The following is an 18,567-nucleotide window of genomic DNA, read 5'->3' as shown; positions in this document are numbered from 1 at the left end:
AGAAGCTTGGAGTAATGTAGGAAGAAGAAAAAAAAAACTAAACTAAAGAGCCAAGAAGAAAAACCTGAGCAACCACTGCTTTACAAAAAACGAAAACTAAACTAAACTAATGAATGTCGTGCATGGACGGTGGGGACAGAGCCAGCTGAGGAAAGCGTGGCTGGAAGCACTCGGACTTGAGCCAATCTTGAGCCGCACTCCAGGGGAACACCCAGAGAAGCACCAAGGAGCAGCTTCCGCATGAGTCACAAGTTCTTCTAGTAAAATACAATCAGAGATTCCAAAGCGGAAGGCATCCTTGCGCTGTACATTAATTACTTTCAAATGAATGTGATTATAACTTTTTCTCTAGTTTGGAAACTTGCAGAGCTACGCAGGGCTTATGAGAGGTAAACATCTAAGAGAAGTTGAAAGACTGGCCGTGAGACGGCCTAGAAATCACCACAGCTCGGCAGGACGTGGCCACCTCCTGCTATGGACGCTTTGACCTTGCTTTTTTGATTAACAGCTCAAACAAAAATCTGTTCTGCTCTTATTTTCTCTTGAGAGAAAAAGAGAAAAAAAAAAAAATCTCTGACATCTGTCAATGAATCCTTTCAAACAGTGAAGGCAAAGTGCCTGCCTGGAGATCAGCTGACTGGAGAGGGTAAGAGCATTGACTGCCAGGCATTGGGCCAAGGATACAAAATAACACATGGTTTTGTGCCTCTCTGCAGCACCAAAGACCCAGCACAGAATTTTCCAATATCAACATGGCGTCTATCACTGCCAGCCAGCAAAACGGCAGCAGCCGCACAGTACACAGTGTTACAATTGACTCCACTGAGCACAATCAACTCAGGGATCGTCTTCCCCAGGATCTGCATTACCAAATCCAGTTTGTATTTTGTTTCTAATTTAACTGCAGCACAGGGAACAATTACGTAAGTCCTCTTGGGTACCACAAATATCCTCAAAGGCAGTACTTATCATTCTGGCACAATTTCCCAGGGAAGACAAGTCTTCAAAAGTAAACATTAATGAAAATTGGTCAGACTAAACTTTGGGCATATAAAATTCGTTCTACCATGGATTAAGCAGGTAATTTGTATTTGGCATAAAGGTAACATATAAATGAAGTTTGCTTGTGAAGAGTCAACCAGAAAAAAAAAAAAAAAAAAAACTGCAATGGCAAATTGAGAAAACCACATCAAACACAGGAGCACTAAAGGACACAGCAACTAAAACACAGTCAGGATGCTGGATTGAAGCACAAATTCTGTCATGGTAGTAAGCTGCTAGCCCTCTGTGGTAGTTTCAATAGAAATGGCCCCCACAGGCTCATAGGCAGTGGCACTATTAGGAAGTGTGGCCTTGTTGGAGTAGGTGTGTCACAGGAGGCAGGCTTTGAAGTTTCAGATGCTCAGTCCAGGCCCAGTGTCTCTCTCTCTTCCTGCTACCTTTGGAACCGGATGTAGAACTCACAGCTACTTTTCCAGCACCATGTCTGCCTGTGTGCCACCATGCTTCCCGCCACGATAACAATGGACTAAACCTCTGGACTGTAAGCCAACCCTAATTAAATGTGTTCCTTATAAGAGTTGCTGTGGTCGTGGTGTCTCTTTACAGCAATAGAAACCCTAACTAAGATACCCTCTTTCAGCAACACTGCATTATACAACATTATGCAATTGTAGCACGACCACACAGCACATTATATGCATAATTTCCTAGCAGTAAGAAAGTGCTATTGCAGCCCTCTCCTCTCAAGGCTCAGGGTCATTACAGAACAGGAGGCAGAAAGACTGTCAGAGCCAGACGTGGAAGGTGACCACACTGAAACTGTGTTTTCTAGACATGACAGGACAGTTGTACAGAGAAATTCACTAAAGGGCTAACAGCCCAAAGCCCAAGGTGGGCTAAGCAGCCCTGGACAAGAATGTTGATTCACTACTGACATCTGCAGGCTGCCAGCATCCAGGAAGCTACTGTTAGAGAAGGAAACCATGTAGCCTCCTTAACTAAGGCAGTACCAATACCGCCTGGGGGCCTCTAGGATCAGGAAAGTCCTGACAAGGGAGCACAAGATGGCGTGGTCTCTAAAACAGATTTCCCCTTGGGGGATGGTGGCAGGGATTCCTTAGTTTCCACTAAGAGGATATTGCAATTCTTAAATTAACATCTATGCACCAAACACAGGACACCCAAGGTCGTAAAAGAAACACTACTACAGGTTAAATCATATATTGACCCTCACACCATGATAATGGATTACTTCAATTCTCCATTCTCACCAAAGGACAAGTTGCCAGACAAAAACTAAACAGAGCCATGCTGGAGTTAACTGATGCCATAATCCAAATAGACCTAATAGATATTTACAGAACATTTCACCCAAACACAAAAGAATATACACACCTTCTGGGACACAGAGCAAGTCTCAACAGATAAAAGAAAATTGAAATAACACCCTGCATCCTATCTGGCCATCATGGATTAAAGCTGGATTTCAACAAAAACAGAAACAACAGAAAGCTTACAAACTCATGGAAATAAAACAACTCACTATTTAATGGAAAATGGGTAAAGAGAGAAATTAAGTAAGAAATTAAAAACTTCCTAGAATTGAATGAAAACACAACATACCCAAACTTATGGGACACAATGAAGGTGCTTAAGAGGCAAGTTCACAACACTAAATATTTACGTTTAAAAAAAAAAAGTGGAGCGATCTCATATTAGTAACTTAGTAACACACCTGAAAGCGCTAGAACAAAAATAAGAAATAACACCCCAAAGGATTAGCCAGCAAGAAACAATCAAAGTCTTGGCTGAAATAAATAAAATAGAAACAAACAAATAACAACAACAAAACAATAAAAAGAATCAATGAAACAAAGGGTTGGTTCTCTGATAAAAACAATAAGACTGACAAACCCTTAGCCAAACAATGAAAGTTTCTGAGGCTACAGATGTTACTCACAAGCACTAATGAGAACTCCACACGATCTTCCTTCAGGACCTAGCATTCTTATATTGAGGAACACCATGAGTCTCGGGAGGTTTGATTTTTACCACTTACTTTCTTGTGATAGATGCTACCAAGTCCTCTCTCGACGTCGGGTAATTTCCGTAGATGGTTTTCTATCTGCTCAAACACACTGGACTCTGAATGGAGAACATCAGCTATGGCATCAAGTCGGCCATTTATGTCCCTGGGAGAACAGAAGAACAGCAACGAGCAGGTGTTAGGAATTCAGAATACAGGCACTGCCCATGTTAATGCCTAGGACTATGCCACAGTCACTAGCCTGAGGAGGATGCTTTCATTCTATTCTTCCCTGCCTCCTTCTATCATTTGGCTCAACACATAGGTACCATACTAGGAAAGTCACTAGCTAAGTGTGATGGAGATGGCCATGAGGCAAAGGTACAGAATATACTTCCCAGTCTCCTCTAAGATTAGGCATGACCATAGACTCAAGTTCTACTCCTTGAAATGAGGATAGGAATGATGTATGTCACCTCTGTGCCCTGGCTCATTAAAAACAAAAAAACCCTGTGTAAGCTTCCACACTACTCTCTCTGCCTTTGCTCAAAACACTGCTATGAGCCACATGCTGACTCCTTCTGCCTGGGTTCATGACTAGAGCAGAACAGCCTCTACTTCCACATCCACTACCAAGCAAATGTCTCGTGTAGTTAAACTACTGAGACTTAGGATACGTTTGCTATAACAGGCCTGCCTTGAGCAGTAAGATGACCCAGTTATGGTGGTAGTGGTGCTGAATGGGCATGTGTTGGCAGAAATAGAGCCTAATTAAAGATGGGGCAGTAGCAATAAAAAGTGTGGACACCATGATGGCAGTAGACACAGGAAACTAGTGTTGCAGGACTTCATCAATGGTGACATACCCTGAGTGATGTAAGTCCCTGGGGAAGATGTGTGAAGGTCTTGTCAACTTAAAATGGAGATCTGACTGACTAAATGTACCCTCAATGAACTGTGGCCTACTGAATCCCTATCAACCAAAGGCCTACACTGGATATAAAGGCCATCGGTGATCCTGAAGACCGTGGTAAGTGTGTATGTCTTATGGATACAGACGCTCAATAAAATTTAAATGAGTAAACCAGTGGATAATGAATGAAATGTTTTAGTGCAAACAGAAGCATCAGACATTAAGTAAACATGGTGGGAGACTAGAAATAGATGGTCAGTATTTAAGAGTACTTGTTGATCTTGCCTCACAACCATTCCTAACTTCAGTCCCAGGTGGGGGTGCTGTGGGATGGTCTTTCTGTCTGCTGTGAATATGTGTTGCTATCATTGGTTAATAAAGAAGCTGCTTTGGCCTATGGTAAGACAGGTTATAGCCAGACAGGAAATCCAAGCAAAGATGCAGGGAGAAGAAGGTGGAGTCAGAGCAGACACCATCCAGCCGCCCAGGGAACAAGATACCAGCAGACCAGTAAAGCCACGGGCACGTGACAAAATATAGATTGATAGAAATGGGTTAATTTAAGATGTCAGAGATAACTAGCAATAAGCCTGAGCCATAGACCAAACAGTTTGTAATTAATATTAAGCCTCTGAATGATCATTTCATAAAAACAGCTGCTGCCCAGGAAGGATCGAGAAACTTCCGTCTACATGAGGGTCTCTGCAACCAAGGCCAGCAGAGTGTCAATCCACATGAGGCAAGAAGGAAGTCTGGTTCAACACAACTCAATAGCCAGTATTGGTTCAAACTTCAAGAGTCTGACACCAGGCAGTTTATTTTAGGTATATTTAAGTGCAGGACAATATGGAAAAAAAATTCCTGGTGATAATTAACTCAATCACTTGTGTACAATAAAGCTAAGGCATGACTATATCAAAACTCTTTGTAAAGTACATGTGTCTTCGTTCATAAAGATGGGTTCTATAGATAGACTACATGTGACATCTTAAGAGTTTGGGGAAGGATCAGGTGTGGTCTCAGTCATACAGATAGTGCAAAGATCACCAGGCTACAAACCACCTCTTTTCTTGTTTGTAAAATACATGTGACAACTCCCACAAAAGTGGATTCTACAGACTAACAGGGAAAAAAATGCTCAATATAAGGGTCTGGAGAGGATGATTGAGATAGGAGTCTGGGGGAGCCAGATATGGAGCCAGATACCGCTAGCCATACAGAGAGCACAGAGGGTATTAACCACACCCATTCCCAGTCTTCTGGGTGGAAAACAAGCTGTACATCTCTTTCTCTAAAGAGACAACCCTGCATTTTCAACATTCCTGGTTTTCCTAGTGCTTATCTGTGGCCCCTACAATCCAATCCCAAGGGATTTGATGTCTCCCTTTGACCTCTGCAGGTGCCCGGCACACATGGTGCACATATATACACACAAGAAAGACACTAATATACATAAAATAAAGTAAATCTAATAATAACAAGTAAACAGGCTGGTCTATGCTGCTGTTCCGCACACTGATGTGAAGGGCACACTGATACCAGGGTCCCGCCTGGAGGAGTCTGTAGTTAGTGTAATGTTACTTTCCTTATCTCTGCACTCGCCCTGTGAATCATGCCTTTCCATAACACAGTGCCACTACACTAACATCCCCACAACTTCAGGATCACAGTATATTACAGGATGCTCAATAAACACTTGTTTATTTCAAATCACCTTGATTCCCAAAGCCAAAGCTACATACAAAGTGAATCAAAATGAGCAGAAAAAAAAGTTCTGCATAGGACTGTTGTGATAAAATAAATCAATGTTTTACTCTAACATTTACCCAAAATGCTACATAAATATGAAGTTTTACTCCAATAACTCATCCCCGCAAAAGTGAAAGATGACACCAACTGGATTCAATGGGAGCTGATGCTACAGATGGTTTGAGGACAGATAAAAGAATGCCATCTGGGAATTTTTAGACAACCCACACAGATAGCTACTATCTTGAAATTAAAGGTTTTTTTGAATATAGAAAGATAAGACCAAATGACTCAAATAAAAATCTAAGCCAGCTTTATGAATTCTATCAGAAAAAAAAATTTAATAGGCATAAGACCATAAATTCCTAAAGAGACTAGAACTATTACACTACATTGGTTTCAACGTGCAAAACCACAAAACAAGCAGCTTTTGGTCTAGCCTGGTATCAGCACCGGCAGAAGCATGATGCTCGTTGTGAATCATTTTGGTATGAACCTAGCCTGTTCCAGCTCAGAGCTCAAGAATTTGGGATCAGAAGGAAAGTGACTTGAATCTTATCCAGGCCCTGCCATTTATTACTTATCCCTGGTTTCTCCAGCTGTAAGATGTGAGTAGCAATGGGCCCAACTTTTAGTGTTATTGCAAGAATTCAATAAACAAGTCAAGTATTTAGGGCAGTGTCTGCAACACAGTAACCAGTCACTGAGCACTAACTGATGCTAACCTCAGCTCCAACATTAGATAACAAAGACTAGCATGTGGGGAAGCATGGTGGCTCACACCTTAACCCCAGCGTTTGGGAGGCAGAGGCACGTGGATCTCTGAGCTTGAGGCCAGCCTGATCTAGAGAGGGTTCTAGGACAGCCAGGAAAACAGAGAAACCTTGTCTCAAAAAACTCAAGTGGGGAACAAAACCAAAACCAAACAAAATGAATAGCATGTAAAAGGAAGAAACCGCATCCAAAAAGAAAATTTGGAAATAGCTATAGGCAGACCTTAAGAAACACCCACAAAAGTGGATATTTCCTGTAAAGTAGGTAAACAAGAAGAGCCAGACCTGGAGTCTTCGGCACTGAGAATGGCGGATAGCAGTGATCTGTGTGCTGAGGTTGGTGGAGTTGCATTGAGAAAACAAGATGCTACTAATTAGAGGTGCCTATGTGGGCAGGGAGATAGTAAAAGGGTGTGTAGTGTTGCTTAGCACAAATTAGTCAACACTGGGTAGCAATAATTCCATTTTTATCTTCTGTATGCAGATTAAAATGCCAATGACAAAGAATGACTTCAAAGTTTTTAAAAACAAAACAATTCACATAATTTGGAGTTCCCTCTCTCTTTTTTTTAGTTAGAAGTAGTTACAAGACCTTCCAAAAAAATTATAATAAAGCAATATGAGAGCCATGGGAATCATGATGTTAGTTCAATCAGCGAGAGAGGTCGGGTGAGTGTGACCAGCAACAGAAGGCAGCACTGTCAAAGAGATCACTATAAAGACGTCTTAGTCTTCCTTCTGTCATTGTGATAAAAGACCCTGACAAAAGCCATACAGGGAAGAAAAACATTTATCTGGCACACAATTCCAGGTGACAGTCCAGCAGTGTGGGGGAGTCAAGACGACTGGAACTGGAGTCAGCTCGTCACGTCCTAGCCAAGAGCTGAAAGAACAAAGGCATGCGTGCTTCTACCCAGCTCTCTTTCTCCAATCTTAAAGCCTAGGGAATGGTGCTACCCGGGGTGGCCAGGTTTTCCCACTCAGTAAGACAGTGCCCCACAGACATGCCCACAGACCAACATAACCTTGACAAGTGCTCACTGAGATCACCTCTTCCCAGGTGAGTCTACATCATGTCAAGTTGACAACTGAAACTAACCACAAACAATATTATCCCAAGATGCCCACATTAGTGCCCCATTGGTTGTTCAATATTATACAACATGAACCAAGGAAAAGGAGATGCCTGCATCATTTCATTCCAGATGCCAAAGAAAAATGGACTTGGGGTCCTGTAAATGATGGATTCCTCATTAGCAACCAAAGGCCAAAGAACTATGGTTGGTGCCGCTGAACTCCTTCACACCTGGAGATGAGCTGGTTGATAATGTTAGCATCGCTCAACATAGTGTGACAGAGCTACTACTGCTGCTGCTGATGGGGCTGGAACCTACTGATTACTTCCTGTGAAGCTGTCCCTGCAACTTAAATATGTGGGTAGTTGGGGAAAACAAGAGGTGAAACAGAGACTCAGGGTCGGGGCATTTGCTTTGGTTGTTACTGCTCGTTTCTCACTAAAAGGTTTGCTTTAAGTCTGGATGATCAAAATTAGAACACTGAATTTAGATACAAATGCCATGGTCACGTGATATGGCTAAGGTGAGTATTTAAATAGCCTTTTTGGGGGCGGAGAAAAAGCTTAGTAGTTACATGCATTTGTGTTTCTTTCAGAGAACCTAGAATTGATTCTCAGCATCCTCATGGCTCACATCCATGCATAACTTCAGTTTCAGATGGCCCTGATGCTCTCTTCAATCTCCAAGGGCACCAGGCACTCACATGGTACACATACACACACACACACACACACACACACACACACACACACACACAGATACACACACACACACATACACACACAGATACACACACACATACACACACACACACATACACACACACACACACACACACACACACACACACACACACAGATACACACACACACGTAAAAGAAATAAATCTTTAAAAACAAATAGCCTTCTACCAGAAGCGAGAAGTCCTTTTCTAGGATTTAAGTATTATTACACTGACCTACTTAGCTTGTCTTTCACACACCCCACTCAGTCACCTACTGAATAATCTTAGAGTACCTGGAAAGTAACAACACAGAAGGTAGGAGGTGTCACAGCTGCAAATGTTAAATATATACTTTTCAATCCTTTTCCATAAAGGGTTGGGGGGGAGGAAAAAGTTTAATTAACAATGACATGATAAAAATGAAATTATACATGTGTTACAATCCAGGTACAATGGAGCACACCAAGGTACATCTAGTTTTAAGAGTCAGTTTTGAAAGAGAAATAGAATGATGACCATCGTTTTTAACCTCTCCCCAACCCCATCCTTCTCCATGATCATCTCATTTATTGTTGTTGTTTGTAAATAGAATTCCTTTCAGGGGTCAGGGAGGACTTCCTGGGGATACCATTTTTCTAGATGAAGAACTATAAACAAATGACTGGGAGAAATGTGGTAGCAGGCCAGAGCAGCACTGTGGCCTAAAGCAGCGCAGGCCACACAGCAGCCGTGACGCTAAATCGAGAACCCAGGCTGATGGGCGAGACAGTGGCTGAGGATCAGTTAGAAAGCTGCTTCAGAACCCAGGCAAGGAGGGACTGAACCTAAGGTCATAGCTATAGGAATGGAGAGAAGCAGGCAGTGTCAACAGACAGCATTTTCACAACAACACAGTAGTTATTGCACATAAAGAGGTTTTGTTATAAAAGTCACAAACCAGGAAATCCTCCTCTGACACTATGAGGATAAACACCCTGAAAATCCCCACTAGCAAAAGCACAAGGCTGAAGAAAGATCTAGAGAGCCACGAGGCAGAAAAACATAAGTTCTACATCCTCCTTGTTCTGCCTTCTCTGAGTCAGTGAATGCTGCCTGAGACCCAGGTCACAAGGGCACTGAGCCTGGATAACAAAGGAGAGGTGGACCCTAGGTTCCTGGGCCTGGGCCTGCCAGTGGGGCTGGTTAATCCTCGTGCCCTGCAGGGGCAGACACTAGCTCCGGCCCTAGGCTCACTCTTGTCTTGACAGCAATGGTCACATTTTCCCTGACTCACCTCCAAAGGTCAGAGGACACAGGTGTGAGGTCAGTAGCAATCAATCAGGACTCTCAGGTATGCACCCCCAACATGTATGAGAATAATTGATCCCACTGGGTTTAGTAAACAGTCACAAGCCTAGTGAGAGTGATGTGGGCATGGAGTGTGGAAACCATGGCGGATTGACAGGGCCTCGGGTAATGTGAACTTTAAGTAGTTCTAGAGAGTTAAAAGAGGCACTTAGTTTTGTTAATACAAATTTGATATTAAGTGAAAAGAAATATGTAACATTCTATTACCTCATCATTTAAGCCAGGGTAATAAATTAGAAACACAGCCATTAATACCCCAGACATATGGGTTTGCCAAAATAAGAGCCATTTAATTATTCAAGAGAATTAACCACCACGAAAATGTACTCTCCGCTTTACAAAAATCACATGGAAATGTAGGCAAGGAGCTAATCCTAACAGTTTCCATTCCTTTAATTTTTAATTTAAGTATAGCATAAACTTAGCATACTTAATCCTCACACAGCTTTCTAAAATTGACTTTGAATTGTGAATGCATTCTTCATTTTCTAAATGTACAGAGCCATTCAGTGTATAAAGGCAGTTGTATTTAGCTCAAAATCTCTATTACCTGCACTTCCCTCTCCTTGCTGGTAGATTACACCTTTCCACACAGGATTAGAAACTCCTTGAGACCTAGTCACTGGCACTGGACAACACAAACGCACTAACCATCTCATCCCACTGAAGGAAAGTACAGAGTAAGGGTGTTGTGTGTCTCACCCCCAGGCCTGGCTATGCCACAGGGAATAATGGATACGGATTGGTCACACTTGCTTGTTCATTTGGTAAAGCAAACTGTCTTTAGGACACAGAATATAGTAACAACTGGGGTTATGCAATGGGACCTGGGCAAGTCAGGGCAGTGACAAGAGGCAAATATTTCATCCCATTTTTTTAAAAAGATTTATTTATTTATTATGTGTACAGTGTTCTGCCTGCAGGGCGGAAGAGGGCACCAGGTCTGATTACAGATGGTTGTGAGCCACCATGTGGTTGCTGGGAATTAACTCAGGACCTCTAGAAGAACAGCCAGTGCTCTTAACCGCTGAGCCATCTCTCCAGCCCTTCATCCTATTTTTGAACTTCAATTTAGAAGAAGATCCAAAACTTTAAGGTAATTTCTTAACATGTTACGATAAATGTACTATGGAGTTGAAACAACGGGGGCAGGTGGAGGCCCTCTCTGACCGCGGACTGCTGGGTGTTCATCTCTGACGGCGGACTGCTCAGTGTTTAGCACATAGTCCTTTTTCTCCTTGACAAACAAGCAGCGTGTCAGCTCTCCTTGCAGAGAGGTGACTATCAGAAAGGACTCTGGCCAGTGAGGTGGGAGCACATGGCCCCTTCTCCTCCCCCTCCCTTGTCTTAATGGCACTGTCCAGGGTGACCTGGGAAGTCAGATGGCACTCCTAAACAGCTGTGTGATCACGATTCTATCTGCTCTAATTCAGAAAGACCACAGATTTTTTTCTCTAATGTATGGAAAAACCTTGGATTTTTTTATGTAATGAATAAATAAATGCATAACTTTCACTCTGTTAGAACCACTGAATTTGGGGGTCCTTTTGTTAGGGGCTGCCTTCTCTAACCAACATATTACTTTTAGTGCTAAAAAAATAAGATAATATGCACTTAGTCAACAGGAATACAACACTGAGTTTCCTAAGTTCTCAGGCCTTATTCTAGCTTAGCTCATTCAATAAAAGAGAACATTTTGTCCACCCATACAGACAGCACCCCATAGTTAGTGATGATACTTGAATGATGATTCTGAAAAGGGATGACCAGGACACTATCTATCATCAGTAAAGTTTGCAGTTCTCCTAATATCCTTGACTGTAACTGCAAGTAAAAGAAACAAGAAGTACGGGACCCAGAATGGCCCTAGACAGATCCCACAGGGGATGGCCTGAACACGCAGCCTCCTTTCTGCCAGCCTCGGGGCCTGCAGATGGGACAATTTATGACTGTTGTCATAGCTTTCAGAACTGAATGGAGTCTTTCTACACAGACGGGCTTTCACCTGATTACTGATGGTGCCAAGGGTGCAGCAGCAGCACCATTTTTAAATTTTTGCAATTTTTTTGTTTTGCTTTTACAAAAGAAAACAATGCATGGAAAGTTTTCATTTCTCCTTTCATAAAATACACAATGAACAAAAATGCTGGCATGCAGTATAAACTGGTACAGCTACTTTAGAAGTTCTAGAGGTTCTTAAAAACCTAGAAATAAAACTACCATATGACCCAGTTGTACCAATTCTGGCAACACCCAAAAGACAGTCCATCACACCACACAGTGTTGGAGTCCACCGAGGTTTCCTAGTGGCTTTCCCCAGCAGGACTGCATAAGAGGATGATTAGACCACGGGCCTGAGTACCAGGTGTTTGGAAGGGTCTGCACTTGGCTGTATCCAGCAAGAGGGAGGTCTTTTGGCCCACCCCTTGGCATTGTTATAAAAAGCCCTTTTGAATAAAGTTCTGGGCTGGTGGGTTTTGACCCAGGCCCTCCCAAGGCTAACCTGTGTCTTTCCTCTCATCGTCTAGGTATCTCTTTCTAGCTAATATTTCTCACTTCTCCCTACTCAAGAGTACCCTGGGTTGGAAAAGTGGCAGCTGGTCCCGCACAACACAGATACCAGCACATCATGTTCACTGCTTCTGTATTCACAACAGTAAGGGAACACAAGCAGCCTGATGACCAGATATGAAAACGTGGTTCACAATACAACACTTTGATCTAGCCATATAGAAAAATGAAACTATACGATTTGTAGGTAAATAGATGAAACTGCAAAAATTGTGCTGACTGAGGTACCTGGACCCAGGACAAACACAGCAAGCTCTTTCTCATGTGGATGCTAGCTTTAGTTCTGTTTAACATGGAGAACTGAGCACCTGTGGAAACAGGAAACTGGGGGAAGGAATAGTAGAATATAGATAAAAATAAAGTTTAAAGGGAGGAAATTGGGCAGGTGGAAAGTTTAAGGGGACTGGAGAAACAAAGGGGAACATGAGGAAGGATTAATCCAAAGGAAGGATTATAAAAAGGTAGTATAGAAAGAAACCAGCCATCTTGTAATGGAAATAAAAATACAAAAGGAGTCTACAGGTAGTTGCCCTGCACTAGAAGCAATGGGTTAAAAAACAAAACTCCCTGTCCTAGATGTGGTCCCTGTCCATAGGAGCTAGGTAAGAGAGGAGGCCAGTGGCCCCAAAACAGTCACAGCCTCTTGTCAGTACTCTTAATTACTGACCAGAATGAGAAGAAAAGCCCCCATTGCTGAGGGCACTGGTTGCCAGATACAGAGCAATCAAGCTGGAACCAAGCTGGAAAGGAACTCCCTCCTAGATAGCATTCAAAGTCCCAGAAGGTACTATGCAAGCTGCTGGGGGGTGGGGGGTGGGGGTGGGGAGACCAACTGTCTATCCAGCTGTGAAGCCTATAAACCACAAAACCAGAGTGCCAGGCAGGAAGTATCCACCTGTGGAACAGTGGCACGGCTGCTGTGAGAGAAACCAACCGCCGCTCTCCAGCTGGATCTGAGGTCCACGCCTCAATCGAGGACTTTTTCATCTTACATTGCTAGGTAACAGTCCTTCACGACGGAATTCAGAGCAGGTACTTAAGGCAAGAACTGATAGAGAAGCCATGGAAGAGTGCTGCTGACTGGCTTGCTCTCCATAGTTTGCCCAGCAGTTTTTTATAGCTCCCAAGACCACCATCCTAGGGGAGGCACCACCCACCGTGAGCAAAGCTCTCCCATATCATCATCTGCCTCACAGGCTTGTCCACAGGCCAATCTAGTGAGGGTGTTCCCTCAACTGAGTTCCCTCATTCAAAATAACTCTGGCTTGTGTCAAGTTGACATAAAACTAACCAGCACAAGACATGCCTGGGGAGGTCACAAAACACTTTTCACAATGTATCCATTACTGACACATGACCACATGTGAACCACCATGTGACCTATGTCCTCTTTCCTATTTCTACCTTCCTGGAAGTGACCCCTGCCGCAATACCAATAAACATCCTTTCTGCTTTAGGTTTCATATTTTTACACTCCTATCTGAGCCCCTGTAGATATCACAGTTGTAAGACTTACGTAAGTGATAGCATTTTCACACTTTTTTGAGATGCATCCCTGCGCATATATGTAGATTTAGATCATTCATTTTAACTGCTATACAGCAGAACGATATAGAACTGGACAATTTACTCTGTTGTTGTTGCTTCTGCATTTTTACCAGAGAAATGAGCACAGCTGTCTTCTGACCATGATGCTCACACTAAGAAGCATTCCGATCCTTTGTAAATAGTATTTCATTTGATCTTCATAGGAGGTAGATAAGTAGGTATGAGGTAGGCATGGTTAATTCTTATGTTACAGGGAAAGAAACTGAGGCACAGGAAAGGTGATAACATGTTCAAAGTGACAAAACTTAATAAGGAAATCAGAACTTGAGCTAAAGTCTCATAGCACTGTGCTTTTAAACACTGACCTACCTATGTGCTTGGCTAGATGGCCTTGGATAACTAACCAGTCTTCGTTGTCCTCATCTATTAAAAAGAAGGATCGATCAACTTACTCCGAGGATGGTTGGAAATCAATAGATAATCTGGATCAGCCATGCAGCAGTGAGAGATGAGCTGCCCACCCCACCACTTCTTTCTCTTGATCTTTCTGAGAACCTCAAAGTGCAGAACTGTGCCAACAGTACTTGCCCTGGCTGTCTGCACAGACCACAGCTCCTCAGCCCACTCCACTCTGCTGCTTTTCTTCTCTGTAGTCTTACATTTGGATTTCAAATGTAAAAGAAAAAAGACCTCTGTTTCTTTCTATGCAAACACTTCGTCTACTTTAAAAATTATATATAAATGTTTCTCTTTCATCCTTAAAATCAATCCAATCCTTTTCATAAACATCTCACCTAAAGAGCTACAACAAGGATGTTTTTCAGAGAGAAGATGGGTGGTGATTTTTCAGAGAAATGCGCTAGAGATATAAAAAGTACAAGAATTATACAATTTACAAAATTCAGGGGTTCCTTACAATCTTACTTCAGATATCAAATCTGTGTGCAAAATATTTAAATGATGACTACATCCAATCTACTTATGCCAAGTGGAGGGAAAATTTGAAATGTACAGCCTGTTTGTTATTGGTTGAATTGTATGCTTCCTCCAAGAGAGAGAAAGAGAGAGAGATTTTGAAATCTTAGCTCTCAGACTTTTACGTGGAAACAGGGCTCATGCAGCTGTAAACAGCTGTGATGAGGTCATCTTATTTAAAAGGACACCAGAAGAGACGCACACCAGCCGCACACCCTTAGACCGTGAAGGCAGTGATCAAGAAGATGCAGTCCAAAACCAAGAGAAGCAGAGTCCCAGCAAACTAGGAAAGAGGATGGGACTAACGTTCTCGGACCTCAGAGAATCAACTCACCCCACTGACACCTTCATCGTTGGCTTCTAGCCTAGAAATCATGAGACGATACATCACCATGACCAAAACCATCAAGTGCATGGTACTCTGTCACAGGAGCCCCAGAAAACTTATAAACCATCTTTACCACCATTGTGGAGTTCAGATTGTACAACTATGTACAAATGTTGCTGAGGAAAAAAAACAACTCAGATGTCCTCTGAGGTGTGAGGAGTCAGACCTTTCACATACATTTAGAAGCAGACACTGCTTTCTTTATCGGGGAGCAGCCTGGCTTTTCTACGTGGTTGAGAGAGTTAGTAACTTCCACCATGATTCCACAGGATTTGACAGGAAGCAAGATGCTGCAACACCATCTTACGTACAGCGTTTCCATTCCTGGCTAAACAAATATTCCAGTGAAAGGAAAAAGTTTCTCCTGGCAAATTTTATAACATTAAAGCTGGGCGGTAGTGGCACACGTCTTTAATCCCAGCACTGGTGGGTGGGGATGGGGGGACTTCATGGGGCAGCTAACATAGCTATTTGATGATCTCTAGGGCATTCAGACAGCCTATCTGAAATGACCGGTGGGTAGATGGCTGCTAAGGAAAGGTCTTTGGCCTCCGCAGATACACACACACACACACACACACACACACACACACACACACACACACCTGTAAATACATACCCTAAAAGAAAAGAAGGGAAGGAAAACATGGAAGGGGGAGGGGCAAAAGAAGAAAGAAAATGAGTGACTGAACTTCAGGGCTGGTGAGACGGCTCAGCAGGTGGCGGCATTTGCTGCCAAGCTGAATGACCTGTGTTCCGTTCCCAGAAGCCTAATGGTAGAAGGAGAGAACTGACTCCTGCAAGTTACCTTCTGACTTCTACATTCAAGCAAGTGGCACACACATAGACACATACCCAAAATAAACAAATGTAAAAATGAATTAGATAAATAAAAATTTAAACTTAAAAACCATCAAGTATTAGTGTTGGACAAGGGGCCCACCTTCTTTCAGCCTTTCTAGAAAAGGAGGAACCCAGAGGAAACAGAATTCAAGCCCCGAAGAGTAGCAAACATGGTCGATTGACTTTATCTCAAATTAACTCTTGTGATACATACACACAAAAACAAAACAAAGTTAGAAACAAACATGTTTAATTGACAGGAAAAAGTCTCTAGCAAGCCTGTTCTCACCAGGGTGAGAACCACGGTGTGGCAGGTGGCTTTCCACCAGCCACAGGCTAACACCCTACCTCCTTGTCCACAGAGAAGCAACACAAAGCTACCTCCTCTCCTCTGTAAGACTTTGAGATTCATCTGAACACGACTATAAAGAAGAGACCCACTTGGTGTTTCTTCTTTGTCTCATAAATTCCCCCACGTCTTGCGGACATTAGAACAGCTCGGTGATCTGAAGTGACTGGGTTGTCGTTGGTAATGTCTTACAACATATCATGATGTGACTGAAGACAGCGGCTACCTACTCATCCTCAGGTAAAATGGAGCCAATAATACTGAGGTTTAAAAGAGGCAGAGCAGGAGATTAGAGAAAGAGGTGGCTCAGTAGATGAGAGCCCTTGATGCCCTTAGAGAGGACCTGAATTCAGTTATTCAGTTTCCAGCACCCATCCATAACAGCCAGCTCACAACTGCTCAAAGGATTATATGCCCTTTTCTGGCCTCTGTGGGCACCTGTTCTCTCTCTCTCTCCCTCTCTCTCTCTCTCTCTCTCTCTCTCTCTCTCTCTCTCTCTCTCTCTCTCTCTCTCTCTCTCACACACACACACACACACACACAAATAAATAAATACAATTAATTTAAAAAGTTACAGAGAGAATTGCAAGGCACATAAAGGCCCTCAGCAGACACCTGCTACCAGGTAGAGAGCTCAGTGGTGGGTAGAATTACTGCTTTCCACAGGACAGCAGCACTGAGGCTCCCGGGGACTGGCTCACTTACCAAACACGGCACAACTGCTCTTCACAGCTACAACTCACTGTGTGCTCAGTCATACTGCGTGAGGGGTCAGGACAACGGCTAAGGACTGCTCAGGCTCTAGGGTCACTGCAGGGTTCAGAGCTGGCATTACTACTATGGGCTATGAGACACCAAGCAGGGTTTTGAAGCTTTCAAGGTCTGTTCCTTCAAGTCAAGGACCCACGTAGAGAGGGGTTTTGAGTATGGAATACTGGCACATAGTAAGAGCCCGATAACTAAAAAGCGTCCACTCAGTAAAAATTAACTGAACACCTCCGTGGGCCACACACAGTTCCAAGGAGTTCCCACATTTACCTTCGTATCCGTCATCTAGGGAACGTAAGAACTCTAGCTCCCAACCAGAACACAGACCAATAGATGGCAATATGTGGGGCTAGACCCAAGCATTGCAGTGAAGGTCCCAGAACATTCTGATGTGCAGACACTGGACAGCGCCGGCGGCGGAGGAACTGGTCTCAAGTACCTTCCCAGAAGGACCTTCACATCGGCTACCACAGCAGTAAAACCGTCCTTCCTCAGCTCAGGCCCTCAACACTGCTCCAGTCGTGAGAGCTTTATCAGCAATGCCATGTAGTCCCTCTACAAGGCCAGCTCTGACCACAGCACCGCCAGGCTTAGGACTGCCACGTTCTAACTCTCCTTAGCTAGCCTAGCGCCTTCTAAGTCTCACCTTCGACGTCCTCCACAGAAGGCACCGGCCGTTTCTCCCCCTTCTCTCAGTACACCCTCACATCGCTGCTGCCAAACCAACCAGATTATCCCCAACAACGCCCATAGCTTCCGATCCGCGAGCAGGCTTGCTCTTGACTGCTGTGGGGGTGGGGTTGGCTCTCAGTACTATTAGACAGTCCGCTGTCAGTTGTAAAATATAATTCTTGTAAATTTAAGACTGTGATGTTATTAGCCAATGGTCACTTTAGTTTCAAAGAAGCTAATATACTTTCAGTTTCACAATTTTATATTCACAGTTTAAACACACACACACATTCCTCTCACCTTAATTTAAGCAATGGCTGGGTCACCCACTTCTTTAACTTCCTCCTCCCAAATGAGGTCTTAGTGTGGTCTAAAACCCAGAGCAGACTTCCTTTGGTCTTCATATCAGTCTGAAAGAGATCAGAAAACAAGTTTTATTAATGAGACAATTATAGATTACAATATGTACAGTATTCTATTTATGTCGCTGTTTATGTGCCCTAGTTAGTCCATCTATCCTAATTGGTTTTCAGCGGAGTGGCTGAACAGAGGGCTTTTGCATGCCAGGCAACTGTCCTACCACTAAGCATCCTCAACCCTGATTTTAAATATTGCACATGCCCAGCATAATGTGCTCCTCATAAGAAGTGCTCTTTTAATGTGTGAGGAAGGATGAGGCACCCGTTCACACAAGGGAAAACATGGATACATCCTACATACACAAAGGAGTGTGCAGCCTTGGGTTAACTGCCAATAACTACCCTGAAGCCTCTGTTGGTGAGGCCACAGCAGGCTGCAGAGGTAAAGAGTGGACGGTAGTTCTCAGTCTCTGTGTCCACTAGA

The 18,567-nt window shown here is 43.3% G+C and overlaps 1 protein-coding gene across 1 annotated transcript in view; it reads right to left on the bottom strand.

The window, feature by feature from the left end:
- The window catches only part of Msh3 (mutS homolog 3), a 126,584-nt gene that overhangs the window by 39,686 nt on the left and 68,331 nt on the right, over positions 1-18,567 (bottom strand). Inside the window, exons 12-13 of the mRNA XM_059276401.1 lie at positions 18,025-18,134; positions 3,062-3,194 (exon numbers count right to left, since the gene is read on the bottom strand). Of these exons, the coding sequence (XP_059132384.1) occupies positions 3,062-3,194; positions 18,025-18,134 (243 nt within the window). The remainder of the gene's footprint in view (positions 1-3,061; positions 3,195-18,024; positions 18,135-18,567) is intronic.

Source organism: Peromyscus eremicus, chromosome 11 (genome assembly GCF_949786415.1).
Source record: "Peromyscus eremicus chromosome 11, PerEre_H2_v1, whole genome shotgun sequence".
Taxonomy (NCBI): Eukaryota; Metazoa; Chordata; class Mammalia; order Rodentia; family Cricetidae; genus Peromyscus; species Peromyscus eremicus.
This window is presented reverse-complemented; position numbering and strand designations above follow the sequence as displayed.